At 48.7% G+C, this 19,425-nt stretch overlaps 1 protein-coding gene across 5 annotated transcripts in view; it reads left to right on the top strand.

Moving 5' to 3' along the window:
• Window positions 1-18,570, top strand: part of PTPN3 (protein tyrosine phosphatase non-receptor type 3) — a 158,902-nt gene extending 140,332 nt beyond the window's left edge. For 2 of the 5 annotated variants that reach the window (XM_088838259.1, XM_088838258.1), the window contains 5 exons: window positions 1,888-2,034; window positions 8,731-8,859; window positions 9,816-9,961; window positions 10,405-10,540; window positions 12,712-18,570. In XM_088838259.1, coding sequence (XP_088694385.1) covers window positions 1,888-2,034; window positions 8,731-8,859; window positions 9,816-9,961; window positions 10,405-10,540; window positions 12,712-12,789 — 636 coding nt within the window. In that variant the 3' untranslated portion in view covers window positions 12,790-18,570. The remainder of the gene's footprint in view (window positions 1-1,887; window positions 2,035-8,730; window positions 8,860-9,815; window positions 9,962-10,404; window positions 10,541-12,711) is intronic. The other 3 variants (XM_088838260.1, XM_088838261.1, XM_088838262.1) reach the window with 2 other exon arrangements.
• The last annotated feature ends 855 nt before the right edge of the window (window positions 18,571-19,425 follow it).

Below are 19,425 nucleotides of genomic sequence, written 5' to 3'. Positions count from 1 at the left end.
TGACAGTGACATGCGTGGTGCTTTGCAGTCGGCGAACTGCTTTCCTATTCACTGTCTTGTCTCAGCACCACAGCAGCCACTGAGGGAAGGTAGGATAGTCTCATTATACAGAGAATGACACTAAGGTTCAGAGAGATTAAATCATCTGAAAAGCCGTAAAGCTAACAGAAGATGAGACCAAAAGTCAGCCTTCTGCCCTCAACTGCTGACCTTTAGGTGTTTTGTTTGGCCATTGGTACATTTGTAACTTTCTGTATTTTTCCCCCCAATCTGATTCCTGTACATCCTGCCTTAAAAATAAATAAAACCACCATAGCCCAAAAACCAAAGGTAAAAAATTTCAACTTGTCGTGGGGAAAGTATTCATTTCACTCTGAAAATGCATCTTGGGCAACTTGGCCTCTCTGATCCTCAGCCTCTTCATCTAAACCAGGGCTCAGCACACTATTTCTGTAGAGGGCTAGACCGTAAATATTTTGGTCTCTGCAAGCCAAGAGACAAAATGGAGGATATTAATTAGGTACTTATATATACCATATCAAATGCAACCATGCAAAAATATCAAAAAATACTGTTAGCTCGCACTGCAGCATTTAAATTTGGCCCTCAGCTAACTGTTTATCTGATCTAAATAAACAGAGGACTTCTCAAGTTCTCAGATTATAGCATGATGTCAATAACTACCAGCAAGAATGGGTCTGATCAGTGATTCTGCTCATTCCAAAGCGTCTGTGAGATTCATTGACCCTCACTTTCAGCATTTCTGGTGTCCTGTGGTTAGAGCACTGAAGTGGTGGGGGCAGTAAGACCATGCCCTCAGGGGTGGGGAGTGGCTAAGACCAGGGCTGAGAAAGCCATTAACCAAGCACCAACCAAGCCATGAATTAGGCACCTCCGTTTACGATCCCCACCTAAGTATGAGTGAATCACTGTGCTGTTCCAAAGCTCAGCCAGTTCTGAGTGTTCTTTTACAGAAAACAATTTAGGGACTTCACTGGTGGTTTAGTGGTTGAGAGTCTGGCTTCCAATACAGGGGACGCGGGTTCAATCCCTGGTTGGGAAAGCAGGATCCCACATGCCAACTAATAAGCCCACACTAGATCCTGCATGCCACAGCTAAGACTGAGCACAGCCAAATCAATAATTAAAAATTTTTTAAAAAGACTTAGTTTAGAAGTAAAAGCCGAGCAGGGTAGGAGAGGGATACTGATGACAGTTGCACTTATTTTAACATTTTAACGTTAATCAGCTCAGACAGAAACTATGTGAGGTGGTGGTGTGTACAGGAACTTGACTCTGATAATCATTTCACAGTGTATACATGTATCAAACCATCATGTTACATACCTTAAATATGTACCTTTTTTATTTGTTATTTATACCTCAATGAAGCTGGGGAGAAAAACTGATCAACTGAGTGGCACAAACATTGGCAGCCATGCAGAAAGCAAAGTGTAACAGTAGTTGGTGGCATAAGCCTGTGTGGTTTATGCTTCAAAGAAAATATTTTGATAGAAAACCCTGCATAGGAAAAGTAGTGGGCATGAGGATTGGCATGTGTTGCTGAAAATGCAGATTCCCAATATTGATTATATTTAGGATACGGCAGAGAAGGTCATTTAAACTCTCTTTCATCTTGTAGGTCCACTTCTGATCATCACCTATTGAATTTCATGTAGTTTTATCCTGAGTAGCTAGTGTTATTGTCAAACACCTTTGAAGCATTTTCTAAAGTAGCTTTTTCTTTGATTATTCTTATTGGCCAAAACTTGGTAGAACTGTTCTTCCGGTGTGCTGACAGTCACCAGCTGGAAGTGTGTGAGCTCCGGTTCCCTGTCCCACCTGGTGACAGTAACAGATCCTAATGCCTGAACCGTCTCTTGCCAGATGGAAATTCCCGCTGCTCACCTTGTGAACAAGTACATCGCTGCTCAGGGACCCCTGCCACATACCTGTACACAGTTTTGGCAAGTGGTCTGGGATCAGAAGTTATCACTCATCGTCATGTTGACGACTCTCACCGAGCGAGGCCGGGTAAGTGGCTTGATTTCCAGACAGGTGTATGTCACTCTGTGCTCTGCCGGAACATGAACTTCAGAGCTGGAAAAGGCCTTACTGAAATGTCGCCCAGTCCAGCCCCCTCTGTGACCTGTGAATCTGTACAGAGCTCCTGATGGACAGCTCCAGGGATGAGAAACTCAGCCCTTCTCCTTCCCACTTGCTGGCCTTTGCGAGCTAAGCAATGATCAGACAGCCCCTTCCATTCCTGCCTTGGATCTGTTACAGCAAGCTGGAAGGCGCTTCCCCTTGCCTCACCTGCCCCACAACTCCTGTGTTAGCTGTGATCTCACCCACCCAGGACATGTGCTGATCCTCAGAAGAGCAGTGTAAGGGCCAGGTTCACAATGGCCATACAAAGTAGGAGAAATTACCTCTGTCGGTCTCTGCTTGTGTTACAGCAAAACCTGATGCCAAAAAAAAAAGGCTAAGAAGGGCTTAATTAGGAGAACAATGGCACCATGCTGTGTTCAGCCTGACACGTGTGTTTCACAGGAACAGATCGCTGATCATGTAACTGAAGTCAGTGTGCAAGGAGTGCTGTGCGGCATGAGTTCTCTAACTTCTGTCTGCATCTAGATATCTTCATGATGAAATGTTCATCCAGAAACACATTCAAAACTCAAACATATATTAATATTTAAGGGATCTATGTGCCACTTCCTCCCAGGCCTGTCCTCAGTGTATAGTTCTGAATGCCAGACGGATCTGTGCCAGAAGTCAGAGTACAGAATCAGAATGGATCATATGTTTGAGGAGATCAGTCTACCCTCTCACCCCAAACAGCAAAATCAGGATTCCTGCTAATTCTGGAGAGCCTTGTGGATTTCACTTAGGCTGTCCCAGGCAGATGGCTCCCCACCTTGGCTAAAACACTTCCAGGGTCCATCCGTGGGTTATTCAGCTCTGATTTAAAAAAAAAAAAAAAATCCCTCTCATAATGAACTGAAATCCACAGTGCTTTGAACCCCACCCCACCAGCTTCTCTTGCCTGGAAGACACAGTGTGAAGTGACCCTTCTCTTCCTGCAGTGTCCTTTCAGATACCTGAAGATAATCTTGGACTTTAAGTGCCATTAAGTGGTTGGTCAGCAGAAATTGTCTGGTCTTTGCCTCAGTGTTGCTGTGGAGGCAGTCTCCCCAGTTTGTACTCATGCACTAGACTCCTGAGACCTACACTGTGGCATATCGGTGGGGCTCTGGAGCCCAACTCTGTGGGTTCAGAACAAGTTCTTCTGGAGCAAGTTATAAATACTTAACCTGTCTGACCCTCAGCTTCCCTGTACGTAAGCTGCAGATAGCAGTGCCGTCTCAGAGGGTTTGTGGAGACTGAAACAATATATATATGGAAAGCTTAGAGAGCTGTCTGTCGCAGCTGTCTGGCAAATATTAGCTCTGTGTGTGTGTCCGTCCGTATCATCCCTGGGAGGATTTGCCATCAAATCTGGCCTTTTGTGTACCCTCACGGTCCTTGGGCTTCCCATCTGTCATTGTTCACGTCGGCCCTCACTCTTGGCTTCTCATCGCTCATAGTGATCAGAATCTCTTCACATAAATCACTGTTTAAAAATAAAAAGGGCCTCAAGAGACGATCGGAAGCTCCTTCTAGAATGCTGTGAGTCAGAGGCGTTGCAGACACTCTTTGGGGAGCAGTTGCTGACTCTCCCAGCTCTGCTTCCAGCCCTGGCCATCTCTGCATCTGGTTTACCTAGCTACTGCGAGAACCCTCAGAGGCTTTGCTGAAATCCCAAGGCAGCAGCTCTATGGCATCCCTTTGTCTGGGAGTCTTGTTTTTTGCCTGTTTTTAATTTTTGTTGATATTCTGTTTCTGCGTGCCTGTGTGTAATTTTCTGATCTTGTTTTGGAAAGGCAGTGAAGTTACTGGGACCTGTTCTGAACCTCAGGGATGCCAGCTGGCTCACAGTCCTATCCTGTGCTGTGTTTCTGGAGCACCTGCACCTGTCTTGTTCTCTGGTGTCCTGAGTAAGAGGGCGGATGCCAGGGCCACGCTTCCTGAGTTCATATTCCTGCTCTGTCACTCCCGACCTGTGCGGTTTAGGAAACTGGCGGAACCTCTGCATGAAATGGAATGCTAATGACACCTGTTGTGTATTTGTGAGGTTTCCCAGGTGGCGCTAGTGGTAAAGAACCTGCCTGCCAATGCAGGAGGCACAAGAGACGCAGGTTCGATCCCTGAGTCAGGAAGATCCCCTGGAGGAGGGCATGGCAACCCACTCCAGTATTCTTGCCTGGAGAAGCCCATGGACAGAAGAGTCTGGCGGGCTACAGTCTGTGGGGTTGCAAAGAATCATACAGGACTGAAGCAACTAAGCATGCATGCACACATTGTGCATTTTTGAGGCAATCGAATGAGTTATTACAGTCAGCCTTCTTGGAATAGTACTTGGCACACACTAAATATCATATAGACTTTGGCTAACAGTCACAGTAGTTTGGGTACCACCTTAATTGTTGCTGGGACTACATTTATTTTACTGCAGTATTATTTATTATTTTTCTTCAAATTGGCTCACCTTTCCTTGCTTTGAAAGATATGTCTTAAATGGAAGCCCAATATCATTTGCCATAAAAGAGGGGTATGTGCAAAAATGCAAAAGTCACAGGACAATATTATTAAAGTCTAAATAAATATTCTTGCCTTCCAGGCTCTTAACCCGAGGCCTGCTTGCCCACACCCTTGCTCGATGTTTCCTAAAAAGAGAATTAAAGTACTAAGGAGATAATGTTAAAGCTATCCTAGGTCCAAATTGAAACACTTTTCATGGCACATGTGGTAAAAAAGTTTCCCACCACAGTTTCCCAAACTGTGGGTCTATGCAGTTTAATACTCCTCGTGAAGTGTGAAATGAAGTCGCTCAGTCGTGTCCGACTCTTTGCAACCCCACGGACTGTAGCCCACCAGGTTCCTCCATCCATGGGATTTTCCAGGCGAGAGTATTGGAGTGGGTTGCCATTGCCTTCTCCAGGGGATCTTCCCTACCCAGGGATCGAACCTGGGTCTCCCGAATTGTAGGCAGACACCACTTTTCTGTCTGAGCCACCAGGGAGATTCGTTTAATACTCCTGACCTCCTACCAAATCCCACACTCTGCAGGCCTTGATCTGGGCCATTCTGGCATTTTATAGATACAAGACATCATGTTTATGGCCTTGCTGTCGCCAGAATCTCTCCATATGAAAGTATGCCCTGTTTGCATGTCTGTTCTGTGACTCTGTCAGTGGGGGGACGGGTGCTGAATGTGCCAGGGTTTCTCAGAAACTGCCAGTGGAGGTGCCACTGCCCGAGCTCATGAGGTCTTCAGCGATGCTGCACTTCCTTAGAGCCAACACCTGAACCCACAGGGCAGCCTGGCGCTCCCTCCTCACCTGTGTTGGGCCGCTCTTTCCCCCGTCTCAGTTGTCCCGGCCCTTCCCAGCTGCAAGGCCATTGTTCTCCTTGGAGTCAAGGGAGCGCCAGCAGGCGTGGTTGGTGACAGATGATCTGCCCTGATGGCAGCCCCTTCTTCCCTTCCTTCTGCCCACGCCAGCATGGGAGAAAAGGCCCTTTCTTTCATCCAGGAGGCCTCACTTCCTCCAGCTGCTCTCGAGAGTCCTGCCCCGTCCTGCTCTGTCCTGATTGGAGTCCGCTCTGAACCTGAGCTCCTCCGAGGTCTCCATGTGACCCGGGGGGGCGGGGGGTGTTTGTTTCCCAATCCTTTCTTCCTAATCGAACCCCTTCCGGCTGGTTCCTTCAGGTTCCTGCGTTAGAGATCTCCATCTCCCGTGAGTCAGAGCATTCCTTTCGCCATCTCTGGCCCCAGGAACTGACTTCTGTTGTTTATGGGTGGCTGGGAGCCTGTTCTTTTCAAATCCAGGCTACTACATGTTTCCTCCCTCTCCTGTTACAGACTCTCAGCTGACCTGAGCCTTTTGTCCCGAGGTCCCTTATCTGGTTGCCGCCACTGTCCCTGAGTTCCTCCCGATTAGGAGTCAGTCCTCCCGGGCCAGCAGCTCTCTCAGAGTGTCCCATTTGCTTTCTCCCCTGTTCTGCGTTTAGCAGAGTGGCCTTCTTGCAGAGGCATGTGGCTGGTGGGATCTTCCTCTCCGCTCCGTACTGCCCTCTCGTCAAGTGCATGGAGCCTCCCCAGAGGCTGAGGGTCTGGGAGGCACTCCCACCACAGGCTTGCCTTCATTGCCCTCTCTTTCCATTCCCACCCAAAACGTTTTCCATTGTGTTCTCCCTTGAGGTCCATTGTTTCCTCCAAGAGGAAACAGAGCTATAGAGAATGGTCTTTCCCTTGAAACAGATATCTACATTTGCGCCACTTCCTCTCTGTAGGACAGGACACAAGCAGATTCAGTCTCTGAGCCTCAGTTATGCAAACCAGAGTCAGTGACGTTATCTACCTCATATGGTTGTTTTGAGGCCCAGATAAAATAATGTCCATAAAAAGCACCATTTAGTGCTTAGCGTATACCAATCAAAAGAAAATAGGTATTAGAGACTTCCCTGGCGGTCCAGTGGTTAGGAATCCATGCTTCCCACTGCAGGAGGCATGGGTTTGATCCCTGGTCGAAGAACTAAGATCCCACAAGCCTCAAGGCACAGCCAAAAAAAAAAAAAAAAGTAGTCATTAGCATCATCCCATCCCATAGCAGCAGCATTCATGGGGAAACCAGGGGCGGGGGGAGGGGGTCAAAAAAGTGAAGTATTTTGGCCAGGATGGCACAGTCAGTTAGTGGAACTTAATAACCAGGAAGGAAATTCAGAATTTCCACAAACTTCTTGCTCTTTCCGCTACACCCCCAAATGCTTTGAGATCCAAATCAACCTAAAATCTAGATTTGATCGAGAGGTAAAGAGAGTCCTGTTCTGGTCAGATTCACTGGGAGTCTCTCGAAATAGAGATATTTGTGGCTCAGCCCTGAATGGGCTCATCACTTCAGACAGAAGCTTCCCATCAGCTGTCCTGTGGGCAGGACCCCAGGAAGCCCGCAGCGGAGAGCCACACCCCTTGTGCAGAGGAGGAGGTGGGCACAGGCCTGGTGGGCATCCACTCTGTCTCGGGTTCTACAGACAGCCCTCCTTTGTGTCTGAGAGGAGCTGGGAAGTGGTCACAAACGAAAACCCCCAGGTTTAACATTTACAAGTAAATTCTTAGCTCCACCTTCCCAGCAGCGTGCTTTAATTCCAAACATTGACTGTGATGTTTGAAAATAAAAATAGGAAAGCTCTTTCAAATTTTTGTGTGTCTGGGGGTTTATACCCCCTCTTCACTTTAAGTAAGGATAATTTTTACCCAAGTCGGTGCAGCTGTAGGCTTGGAAAGAAAAAATAATTTTTTTGAATGAGTCAGAATTTGACTGATGGATCATTGATGGCATAGGCAGCTTGACCTTGAACTTTGCTTTGAGGCCAGAGGCAGGAGGGAGACTGCTAGGGAAGAGGGTGCAGGATTTAGAAAGTGAAAGTGAAAAGTCACTCAGTTCTGTCCGACTCTTTGCGACCCCATGATCTGTAGCCCACCAGGCTGTGCTGTCCATGGAATTCTCCAGGCCAGAATACTGGAGTCCATAGCTGTTCCCTTCTCCAGGGGATCTTCCCAACCCAGGGATCGAACCCAGGTCTCCCACATTGCAGGCAAACTCTTTACTGTCTTGGACACCAGGGAAGTCTCTAATACCTGGCGTGGGTAGCCTGTCCCTTCTCCACCGGATCTTCCTGACCCAGGAATCGAACCAGAGTCTCTTGCATTGCAGGCAGATTGTTTACCCGCTGAGCTACCAGGGAAGCCCTAGGATTTGGAAGGGGGAAGAGGAGACTGGGGAGAGGGGTGGGGGCAGGGCAGTCCGCCTGAGGGGAGGCACAGCCGCCCTGGACCAGGGGCAGCTCACTGAGTCCCACCGAGCCCGGGTTCCTCCTCTGCCGTCTGCTGAGCGTCGGCTCAGTACGAGTCATATGTGAAAGCGTTCATGGGACTGTAGCAACAACAGTGATGACGGCAGGCCTGTCCCCGCCTCCCCCGCAGTGAGCCGGGCACTGCGCACCATCACCTCCAGCCTCTGTCCATCTGGGAAACAAGTGCCGTCCTGTCTTTCAGGTGAAGAATGCGGAAATCAGAGAGGTTAAGTAGTAGCAGGTTTGAGGTCACGGGGCTCACAGAGGAGGAGAGAAGCCTCCTCGCGGAGTTCTGTCTGGCTCTCAAATGTGCACTCTTAGCGGCCGTGCCTTGAGGCCTTCCTCCTCGAGGGGGTGAGGAGTGGACGGTGAAGGAGGGATGGGGTGAAAAGGGGTGCTGAGAGCAGGGAAGGGGCGGCGGCCCTGCAGCGGGCGAGGGTGGGGAGCAGAGGCCGCTCCTAAGTCAAGGCCCTCACGTCTGTCTGAGGCTCTCCTCTCCTTCCAGCAGTTGGACCCGGTGATGAGGAAAGAGTCAGTGCATTCCTCCTGGAGCTCTAGCCGGGGTGAGAGCTGCGGCCTGGCCCCTGGCAGGCTGACTGCCGCCCTCCTCCTGGACAGTACAGCACAGACGCAGGGCAGAGCGGCCTCGCCCGCGTTTCCTTCCCTCCCAGCAGCTCTCAGAGCATCTAGTGCGAGTGAGAGGGTCTGTCCGGTTAACCACTCACGAGCACCCCCACAGCCCAGCCTAACTCCTGCCTGGCGGTTCCCTTGCAGACCAAATGTCACCAGTACTGGCCCGACCCACCCGACGTCATGGAACACGGCAGCTTTCACATCCGCTGTCAGTCAGAGGACTGCACCATCGCGTACGTGTTCCGGGAAATGCTGCTCACCAACACTGAGGTGAGCGGGGCCCGTGTGGCAGGGGCTCTGGGGGACCCGGGAAGGCGCGAGTTAAAGGCTGGTGCCAAATCAGCATCCACCGTGGGCCCGGGGAGGCCTCTGCTTCTGGGTCAGTCTGGGTTTTCAGCCGGTGAGCATTTCAGTAGATGTGCAAGGTTGCCTGGAAAAGAGCCAGCATCCGTGTTCACAGCAGCGCATTCACAACAGCCTACAGGGGAAACAGCCCAGGTGTCCACTGACAGATAAACAGGTAGACAGAACGTGGTATATTCATACCATGGAATTCTAGTCCCCCACAGAAAAGGAGATTCTAACCCATGTTGCAGCAGGGCTGAACCTCAAAGGCGTTGTAATGAGCAGAAGAAGCCAGACACAAAAGGACAAATACCATGTGACTTCTCCTGGAATAGTCAGTTCCCAGAGACAGAAGTAGGATGGTGGTTGCCGGGGCTGCAAGGCTGTGGGACGAAGAGTTAGTGTTTAATGGGCACGGTGTTTCAGTTTGGGAAGCTGAAAAGCTTTTAGGAAGAGTGGTGCGGGTTGTACAACTTTGCCAATGTACTTAATGCCACTGAACTATACGCTTAATAATGTTTAAAAAGGTAGACTTCTTGTTATGTGTATTTTGCCCATTAAAAAAAAAAGAAAGCCAATGTGGGTGGCCTTGACAGCAGGTACCATGGGAGTAACCAGGAAGAGATGGCTGTGGGCAGAAGTGGTGGAGAGTCATCGGGCAGGAGGTGGCCTCCACAGAGTCCTGGAGGTGGGGGGAGGAGGCCTGGGAGCATCAGGAAGGCGGGTGGGTGGGAGTGGGCAGGGCCCATGGCCGGGAGATCCCCAGTGGGCAGAAGAGCGTCCAGAGACGGGAGCTCGCTGGCTGGAGGCTGGGAAGGGGCCGGGGTCCTCCTGCCCACCAGTCCAGATAGACTCAGTGAGACTCCCCTGCCCCTTCGCAGACCGGGGAGGAACACACAGTGAGCCATCTCCAGTACGTGGCCTGGCCAGACCACGGCGTCCCCGATGACTCCTCAGACTTTCTGGAATTTGTGAACTACGTGCGGTCCCTGAGAGTGGACGGTGAGCCCATCCTGGTTCACTGCAGGTACCGTGGCTTGTTGACCTGGTTTTATCAATACTGATACTCCTTGGGCGAGGCCTGGAGACATTTGGCAGGCATCAAACCCACAAGACTCAAAATGCGTTTACAAGACCCTGGTTGCTTTCTGTCCACACACTATCCAAAGATTCGGACAGGCTCTGACTGCAGCCAAGAACTGGACAACAGAGTCCCTAGCTCGTCTTTCCCTCTTTTCCTGTGATAGATGTGCAGGAGACGGGGGTGGAGTTTGCACAGAAAGATGGGTTTCTTCCCATTGGTTTTTTAAGCCTCCGGCCTATTTGGGAGCACACTCTGAGTGTGTGTTCCATGTCCTTTGAAGGTCAGGGAGGAAAGCTCTGAGTAAACGTGGGAACTGGTGAGGAGCTGAGCTGGGCTATGCAGAAATGCTGTCTGAGCAAATTCCGCCTCTGCTTCTCTTTCCCCAGTGCTGGGATAGGTCGAACCGGTGTGTTGGTCACCATGGAAACAGCCATGTGCCTGATCGAGAGGAACCTGCCCGTTTACCCACTGGATATTGTTCGGAAAATGCGAGACCAGCGCGCCATGATGGTGCAGACATCAGTGAGTGGAAATCTAATAATAAAAATACTAACAATGGCCAGGCCTGTACAAAGGGCTTTGCAAGTCAGGAGACCAAGGCCCCAGGGGACTGAGTCACTTGCTCATGGTCACAGAGCTTCGCAGGGGCTGAACAGTTCCAGCGCTTACCCCGTCTGGCCTCTGCTTCTTGCTGCCCTCCACTTCTCCTGCCTCACAGTTTCTTTCCTGCCAGCCGCTTGCTCCCTGCTGACCAGGGAGTAGCCCTGATTGCACTCTGCATTGTCAAGCCACGGACCCATCATCACCTGTCTGTCAGAAGTAAGCAAGGTCACCTGAGGGTTTCACCCCACCCACCTAGATGTTTCACAGGGCCCCACTGTCTCCTTCTCTGGGCTTCTTCCCCTTGGTACCCAGAGCTGCCAGTGTCCTTAAGAGGAAATAATAATCTGGGGACTTCTTTGGTGGTCCAGTGGTTACAGTTCTGCCTTCCAATGCAGGGGACACGAGTTCAATCCCTGGCTACAAAATTAAGATCTAGGTGCTTCATGGTGCAGGCCAAAAAAAAGAGGAAATATTCTGGTTTCCCCTAAATCTACAAGACGGGCAGGGGATTCAGGGGACGTGCACGATTCACTCTTCCCCAGGTACAGGGCCACCTTTGAATAGTCCCTTAACCTCTCTAAGCCTTAGTGTCCCCATCTGCAAAATAAGGACCACCCCCTATTCATTCATTTATCCCTTCAACAGATAGTACACCAACAGGAGAAGCCTGAGCTTTTATCTGGTAGGACTGGCTCAGTTGGCTATGAATCTCAGCAGCAGTGGGAGAAGTCCAAGGGGAGCCTGAGAGTTCAGGAAGAGTATCTGAAGCTGACTTGGAAAGGCAGGGCTTTCTAGAGGAAAGGCCTCTAGGACATCCCACACACCGCCACACCTACCACCCCACCAACCCCTGACGGCTGAGGAGGAGTTAGCAGAGAAGAGAGCGGGACTTGCACACAGCTCTGTAGCCTCACAGGCTCACAACCCACGTTTGTAAGATTTCTCTAATGATTATGAGCTCTTGTTTTTATTTTATTTATTTATTATTTTTCTTTTTAATTGGAGGATAATTGCTTTACAATGTTGTGTGAGTTTCTGCTGTCCAATAACGTGAATTGGCTATAGGCATACAAATATCCCCTCGCTCCCACCTACCCATCCATCCCGACCCCACTTGGTCATCACAGGAGTTCTTGTTTTAAATTCATGTGCACTCCTGGATGGCCCTAGTGGTAAAGAACCCACCTGCCAATGCAGGAGATGTAAAGAGACACAGATTCAGTCCCTGGGTCAGGAAGATCCCCTGGAGAAGGAAATGGCAACCCACTCCAGTATTCTTGCCTGGAGAATCCCTTCTATGAGAAGCCTTGCGGGCTACAGTCCATGGGGTTGCAAGGAGTTGGATATGACTGAAACGACCTAAATGCACGCACCCAAGAAATCTGGTTAAGAAAAGAAGAAAGTTGTTAAGACTGTTCTCTGCCATTTTGTGGCATGGAGGACCTCATTGTTAGTTAAAGAAAAAAATGTTTCAAGTGTGTCTTCTGGACACATTTTCCTCACTGGTGCAGCTCAGTCTGAGGCTTTCCTTCACCCTGAACACATCCCTCAAATAGGTGTTTGTTAATGAAAAGACCCATATCCTGCAGAGCGACTTCCAGTGGCTGTCCTTTCAAAAAGACAAAATCCAGGCTCCTGATCCCAGTGCAGGGGTCCCCCCCAATGAGGTCCCAGCCCACCTGTGCAGCCTCCCTCCAGTCCCCCCACACCCAGGTGTTCCAGGCCGGGACGATGATCCCTGACCCTGCTCCTCTGAGTGGGCATCTCTGTCAGAGCTGCACGCTGGTGCATCTGCTGGAAGGGCCACCTTCAGCGACCTTTGTCCCTCCTGGACTTCCCCAGACTGCTGGTCCGTCCCCTCGGCCGAGTTGTCCAGCCTTCTCTGGGAGCTACCCCAGCCCTTGTCACATAGAACAATGAACTCACAGGTGTGTCCACGCCACTCTGTGCCCCTGGATGTAACCCAGGGCCGGGCCCAACTGGAGCTGGAGCTCAGGTTGTTTATGAATGACGTAAAAGAATAACTGTGCTGGGGTGAGAGGCTGTGTTTGTGGAGCTGCTGGCTTGACGGGCTTTCCTTTCCTCCCCAGAGCCAGTACAAGTTTGTGTGTGAAGCAATTCTTCGTGTTTATGAAGAAGGCTTAGTCCAGATGCTGGATCCCAGTTAAGACTGCTGTGAAGACGTTCATTCCTCTTTCCCTGGGGGCATCCTCCTTCTCTCTGGAAGCGGCAAGAGGAACCTGTAGGCTGTGGGAAAGGAGTGAGCACATTTGACCCAGGCACTTTAAATTTCTATTAAAAAAAAGGTATCGTGTACATAAGAACTGTGTAGATAGCGCGTGAGGTTACAGCATCATGCGGGCCCGCGCCGCCTCTGGAGAGAACTAAGCAGAAGGGGAGCTCAGTTTGGGGCCTGTCCTAATGCCTTCCTCTGTCTATCTCCATATTCCTGTAAACCATCCTTGGGCAGTTGGGAGAGGACACCAGCTGTGCTGTGGACCTCCCAGAAGTGATTTGGTGTGGCTGTTCAGAATCACTTGGATGCGTTGTGTGTATATGGGTCAGGACTGAGAGCTGAGCTTTCGGTGGGTCTGGGCAGAGCTGAAACAGTGTTCGCCAGCCTCGATGATGCTCGGGGGACCCCATGAATGTGCTGAGTGGCGGGGGATGGGGTGTCAGGCGGAGGATGAGCAGTGCCTTTGTGCCCTTGTGCCCACCCTGCCTTTGTCCAGTCTCCCTGCCACGTCTGACACTGGCGTTTCTGAGAATCGTGTCCACATGCCCTGCCCCCTCCCTGCATTAGTGGCCCTTCTCAGGTTCCCACCAGCACCTGAACCGGACGAGCAGTGCCGGTTTCAGGTGAGTTTTCAGCTGAGACTCTGAGACTCTCAGTGAGGACTCCCGGTGTCGGCCCGTGTGTCAGCTTTCGGAGCAGGCATCTCTTGTGTCCGCCTCCCTCCCGCTGCACACCCAGCGCCCAGGACTGGAATCATCCACTGCTGAATCTAATACATGGATTGCTGCTACTTCGAGCTATTACACTTGAACCATTACGATTTTCCTGAGGGGAAATGGGATGTCATCTAAACATTCAGAATCTTTGGCCCTTCTGAGGAAAGATCTAGACATCGAACCATGGGAAACCCAGCTTCGAGAGGGTTGCCTGTGGATGTGGATGTGTGTTGTGTTGTGTTGTGTGTGTGTGCGCCCACGGGTGAGTGTCTCTCAGAATTCCTAACTTGATTCAAATTACAGTTGAGTTTATATAAAGAATGAGTCTCTGTATCAAAGAACAAACGTGTGCATTCACTTAGTTACAATGGTCTCCATTTCATTTCAAAGGAGAGGATCAGACTATCTGAATAGAAACACAATTTGATGTTAATTTATTCTAAGTACACCAAGATTTTGATTGTCCTAAAGAATTCTGCCTTTGTTAATACTGTGTTAATTTTTTTTTAATTTGTGCCAGGATTGTAGCAAATTATTATTTAAGGAAAATAAATTACGTGAAAATTCGAATGTGGTATTCTGAAATAGTGGTTTTATGTATCCAGAAAAAGCAGCTAAGTATCCAATTTCTTGACGGGATTTATAGGAAAAGGATGGTTCCCTGTTACAGTGTACTGAAATGAGGCCGTTTTGATGTTTAGCAAACTCCAGACCAATTGAGCGAAAACGTTTCCTGGTCACAAGATGGGTAAAGACCTTTATGTAGGGGCCAGGTTTCTAAAGTTCTTTGTCTCCAGATCTAGCATGTTTACTGCATTCTTTCCATCTTTCCCCTACTGACATTTTACTGTTAAATGACAGGGGTTGGGAGAGCTGTTGTACAGTGTCATAACCCACGCTGGGCAACAGGAGATGACAAAGCCCCATCCTTGTCAGCATAATGCCAGGCTACCTGAGTGTAGCAGCAAGGCTTGGAGCTAAGGGCTGGGGAATCTAGTGTCTGATTCCACTCAACAGCTAGCCCTGGGCCTGGTCATCTGAAAGCTTTCCCTCCATGTTCTCATCTGTAAAATAGGCGAACTAAATAATACTGAGGACTCTAGGTCAAATATGAGGATTGAATGAGATCACGCTATTAAAGTTTTCATCAGCTGGAATCTGACACTGCTCTGGATGCATTGCTTGGAAAAATTAATTTATTAGTGACTAGCCCCCAAATCCATGAAACAGAAGTAGAATCACTGGGGTTTTAATAAGAGGAAATCACTTCTATTCTCAAGAGAAACAAGGGCACAAAGGAATATCGTCCAAGTACTTCTGTTCAATCTGGACTCAGAAAATTCCATCAGCCAGGCACCAAAAAAGAGAGAAGGCTGAAGTATATTAAAATGCCATCAGGATATTGGGCAAATCATTGCCATTTGATTTAAAAAAAGGTATCACCACCCTGTGTATAAAAAGCTTGTGAAGTTTAAATGAATTTGGATATTTGTGTTTTTTTTTAAAGAAGCACATTGTTTAATATGGTTGCAGAAATGCTGCCATTATTTTATATTGATTTCCCAAAAGTTTACCAAAGATTGCCACCAGCCTTTTTCCACCACTGTGCAGGCCAGTAGTTCAGATTCAGCAGATGTTATCAGGAACAAAATCCATGGAATCCTGGGGAAGAACAGACAAGACAAGAGAATTATCAAAAGGAGTAAAATGTGCAAGTAGATACTGTAGATGCTACTGATCAAATTGGGGAGTTCAAGATTTCGGCTTCACCCCCTTATACACTTACGCAACTGGACCTAAGAAGCCCATATTAGCTGTAAGTGAAGAACTTTTTCAAAATCAGGATAAATAGTTTGTCCGGGAAATTGGAGTACGCATGGAGAAGACGTTTACATCCTGCGTTCTGGCGCTCTTGGAAGATCTAACTAGAATCAGTTGCAGACATAAGATGGAGGTCTCTCCTGGTGTCACTCCTTAGAACCTGCGCTTGACATTGACTTTCCAGAAGAAGAGATTCAACTCAGTTCAGTTGGGGCAGGAGGGTTAGAGAACAAACTTGGGCTGGTCTTCAGTTCCTGCCACAGTAATTTCATTTTTCACTTTGCTTTGAGACGAGCATAGAGGCTGTTGCTGCAGTTGCTGGTTGACGTTTTTTTGTTTCTCATAGAAGTTGTCATAGAACCAGAGGCATCGAAGAGGCAGTGTCAATGGGGAGAGGCAGTTAGAGGCAAGATGTGGGTCCAGACCAAAACAAGACACGCCACCCGTGGCCCTCACTCTCCTCATCAGTAAAAGGGAGGTTGGGCTGGACTAGATGAGCCCTCTGGTTCTTTTCAACGTCTACCATTCTGGGAGCCTGTGTTCCAGAGAATCAAGATTAATCCTAAACCCAAGCCTCCAGTAAGCTACTAGGGAGAGATTATCACGTTTCTAGAACTTGTCTCCAAGAGCTGGTCCCTCAGCTCTTGGCAAAGACTCTGACCTTAGTCTGAGGAACCAAACAGGGGTGGGGGGTCTGATGGTCGGGCTCTCCAGCATCTCTATAACTCACGTTCCATCTGGAACAACCAAGGGATTTGTGTTAAGTCGTGTCGTTTTGAAAAGTATCTTAATTGATCAGCAATATTTTGTCTGTAAATTTGGAATGTTTTTCATTCTGGCCTGTTCTTACAGTGGCTCTGCTGAAATACAGTTTGATCAATATAAAAACATTCAAGCTATGCAACACTGTTATTGTGTGTTGATACTTTTATTCTGATGTCTTGATTTTTCTGGACGTGTTTTCTCATTTTGTTTCCTTTTTTTTTAAAGTAAATGTTAACCCTCTTGGAGGAGAGTGCTTTGTGCCCATCTCTACCTTCCCTCTGGTCAGAAGCATGACCACGGGCAGCCTTGACCTGTGTGGCAGGTTCTAGATCAGAATCAAGTTCAGCTGTCATGACAACAGTAGTTTACACAAAGGAGGAATCTCTTTACCCACTACCATGCAGGACTGCCAAGTGGGTCCATGATCCCTAGGGTCCCAGGTTCCTTTTGACTTGTTGCTCGGCCCTCCCCAGTATGCAGCCATCTACACTGAGGTCCACGATGGCGGCTTCAGCCATGTTCACATTCCAGCAGACAGAATGGAGGAGAGGGGAGGAGAAAAGCAAGACTTGTTCCTTCGGGTGTGTCATGTGGATGCTGGACACTTCACTGATCTGAACGTACGGGGAAATACCTACCGCACAGAAGTCTGGGAAAGGTAGTTTTTATTCCCAGATGCTGTGTGCCTAATTGAAATTCAGGAGTTCTATTTCTGAGGAACAAGGAAAGGATGGGCTTGAGGGACAATTAGTGGTCTCTGCCATAGTTCAGCCCTTTGATGTCACCCTTCTTAGCTCATGTGGAGCCCGTGCCTCATCTCCCCTAAGGTGAATAACCTAAACCCCATCCACAAGGACCTAAAATGAAAATCTCGTTTGAATGACTTGTGGTCTTCTCCGTCAGCTCTGGGTGACTTCTTGTGGTCTGTTGCTGCTGCTGAGTCACTTCAGTCGTGTCCGACTCTGTGTGACCCCATAGACGGAAGCCCACCAGGCTCCCCCATCCCTGGGATTCTCCAGGCAAGAACACTGGAGTGGGTTGCCATTTCCTTCTCCAGTGTATGAAAGTGAAAAGTGAAAGTGAAGTCGCTCAGTCGTGTCTGACCCTTAGTGACCCCATGGACTGCAGCCCACCAGGCTCCTCCATCCATGGGATTTTCCAGGCAAGAGTACTGGAGTGGCTTGCCATTGCCTTCTCCGTCTTGTGGTCTAATGACCTATAAACTCAAGTTATCTTCTCCCAATGCATCCCATAAACAGGAGTAAACTCAATGAACAGGAAACACTACTGCGGGTGGTTATCCACTCCCACTGCAGGAATAGTGAAGATGCTTCTGGCAGGCCAGCAAGTCCTTTGGATAGCCACCTATCATCGCACTCCCATTCCCCAGGAGGGCCTCCTTGCCCATTGACCTTCATGGCCATATCCAAGGTGGGACTGTAAAGCTTTTGTAGCCCTCCTCACTCCTGGGGCAGTTTGGGGAGGACCAAGGGTTATAGTTTCTCTGCCAGTAGAATCCCACCAAGTACCCACAGCCAAAGATCTGGTCTAGCCCAGTGTTCTGTGTTCTTCCTGTGCCTCATCTCAACTTAAAGAGAGCGACCTTAGGGCCTCCTGACCAAGACATGAGGGAGGAGGGCAACAGCTTCAGTCTGATCTTTGGAGCTCCTGGTTTGTGTTTTCTGGCAAAGAAGTCTTGACAGTGGCTTGCTGCCGCCAGTCTTGTCTCCTGCTCAGGCTGCCACTTCAAGGCCACTGTTTTTAATAGCTGCAGTTTGTCAAAAGGCAATTGACATTGTCTGTGCTTCAAAACCTTAATCAGTTTTGAGCACAGGCTCCAGCCAGTGCCTCCCTTAGTAAAGCAGGATTGTCTTCCATCTCTGCTGCAGTCTGGCTGGCTCTAGCCCTTGTTCGTCCCAATTTTATGACTTTGTGAAAAACAACAAGCAACAGCATTCACCCTTTGGCACTCTCCCACCATTTCCTCTATGGCCATATCCTCAGTCAGCATGTGGTCCATCCAATTTCATCAACTGTTTAACCATTATATAAAAGATAGTATCTATTCTTGCCATCCACTGCCTCCTAATTCCAGTAAGCTAGTGCTGTGTTTTAGATGTGATTTGCAGCATCCTATCCAAAGTAGCAAAGTTGGAGCAAAGTGGAAGTTTATTTCTCACATAAACATAGGAGTCCAGAGCTGGTACAGTGACTCCATGGTCATTGGGACCTATGCTCCTCCAGTCCTCGACATACACTTTCACCTCATAATCCAAAATGGCTGATCTAGCTCCAGTCATCACATCCATATTCCCGCCAGAAGAAAAGAGGAAAATAGGGGGAAAAGAATGCCCTTTCCCTTAGATAATTCCTGAATGTTCCATAGGCTACTCAGAATAACACCCAGTTGGCCAGAACTTCATCATGTGGGTACACTTAGCTGCAAAGGGGTTAAGACATGTCTTTACTGTGGATGGCACTCAGTCCGGCTAAAATTCAGGAGTTTTATTATTGAAGAAGGGGAAATGATTTTTAGGGAAAAAATATCAGTCTCTCCTGCAGATTCCTTGACTTCAGATCTAGTGAAGGGCTGGCTTATGAGGAGCTAATAGTCCTAAGAGCCAGCACACAGCAAAAATGCAATTATGTCATTTAAGCAAAACTGAGCCACCATCTTGAAGAACAGCACTGACATGATATATTACATGCATGAATCATTTGGCTAAGAATAGACTGATAACAAACTTAACCTCTTTTCTAGAACCCCAGATCACCACCCATTCCCAAACCCCAAATTATACAGGTCATTCTTCTATGGCCACCCTGTATCCTTTGCTGGTTAGTCCCAAAGCCTCTGGATTCCTCTCGTGGTTGAGGAAGGCTCCAGAATTTCTCCCTTAGGCTGCCCCAGGGCTTCCAACATCATTGTCTGAAACAGGAAGAGCCAGAGAAGAAGACCTGTTGGGATGCGGTGGCAGAGATCCGGGAAGGAGGGATGGTAGCAATGAAGGCAGTGGGTGGTCATAGTTTAGACATGTTTAGGAGGAAGGAGAATGGCTTAATAACAGGTGTACCAAGGGAGGAGCCAAGGAGGGGGCCAGTGTCAAAGCTGGGCAGCCGGGTGGGTATGGATGCTGCAAACAAGAACTCGGTGTGGAGAAGACAGCAGAGTGTTCTTTGGGTCTGAGACCTAACATTAGGGACACATGGAACCAATCTGAGTCTCACACAGCTATGTCTGAACATGGAAGTTTATTCTTCAAATT

This window comes from Moschus berezovskii, chromosome 7 (genome assembly GCF_049115385.1).
Source record: "Moschus berezovskii isolate FMDL1 chromosome 7, NW_MosBer_1.0, whole genome shotgun sequence".
In the NCBI taxonomy this organism is placed as follows: domain Eukaryota; kingdom Metazoa; phylum Chordata; class Mammalia; order Artiodactyla; family Moschidae; genus Moschus; species Moschus berezovskii.
Note: the sequence above shows the minus strand (reverse complement) of the source record. Positions and strands in the feature narration are given on the sequence as shown.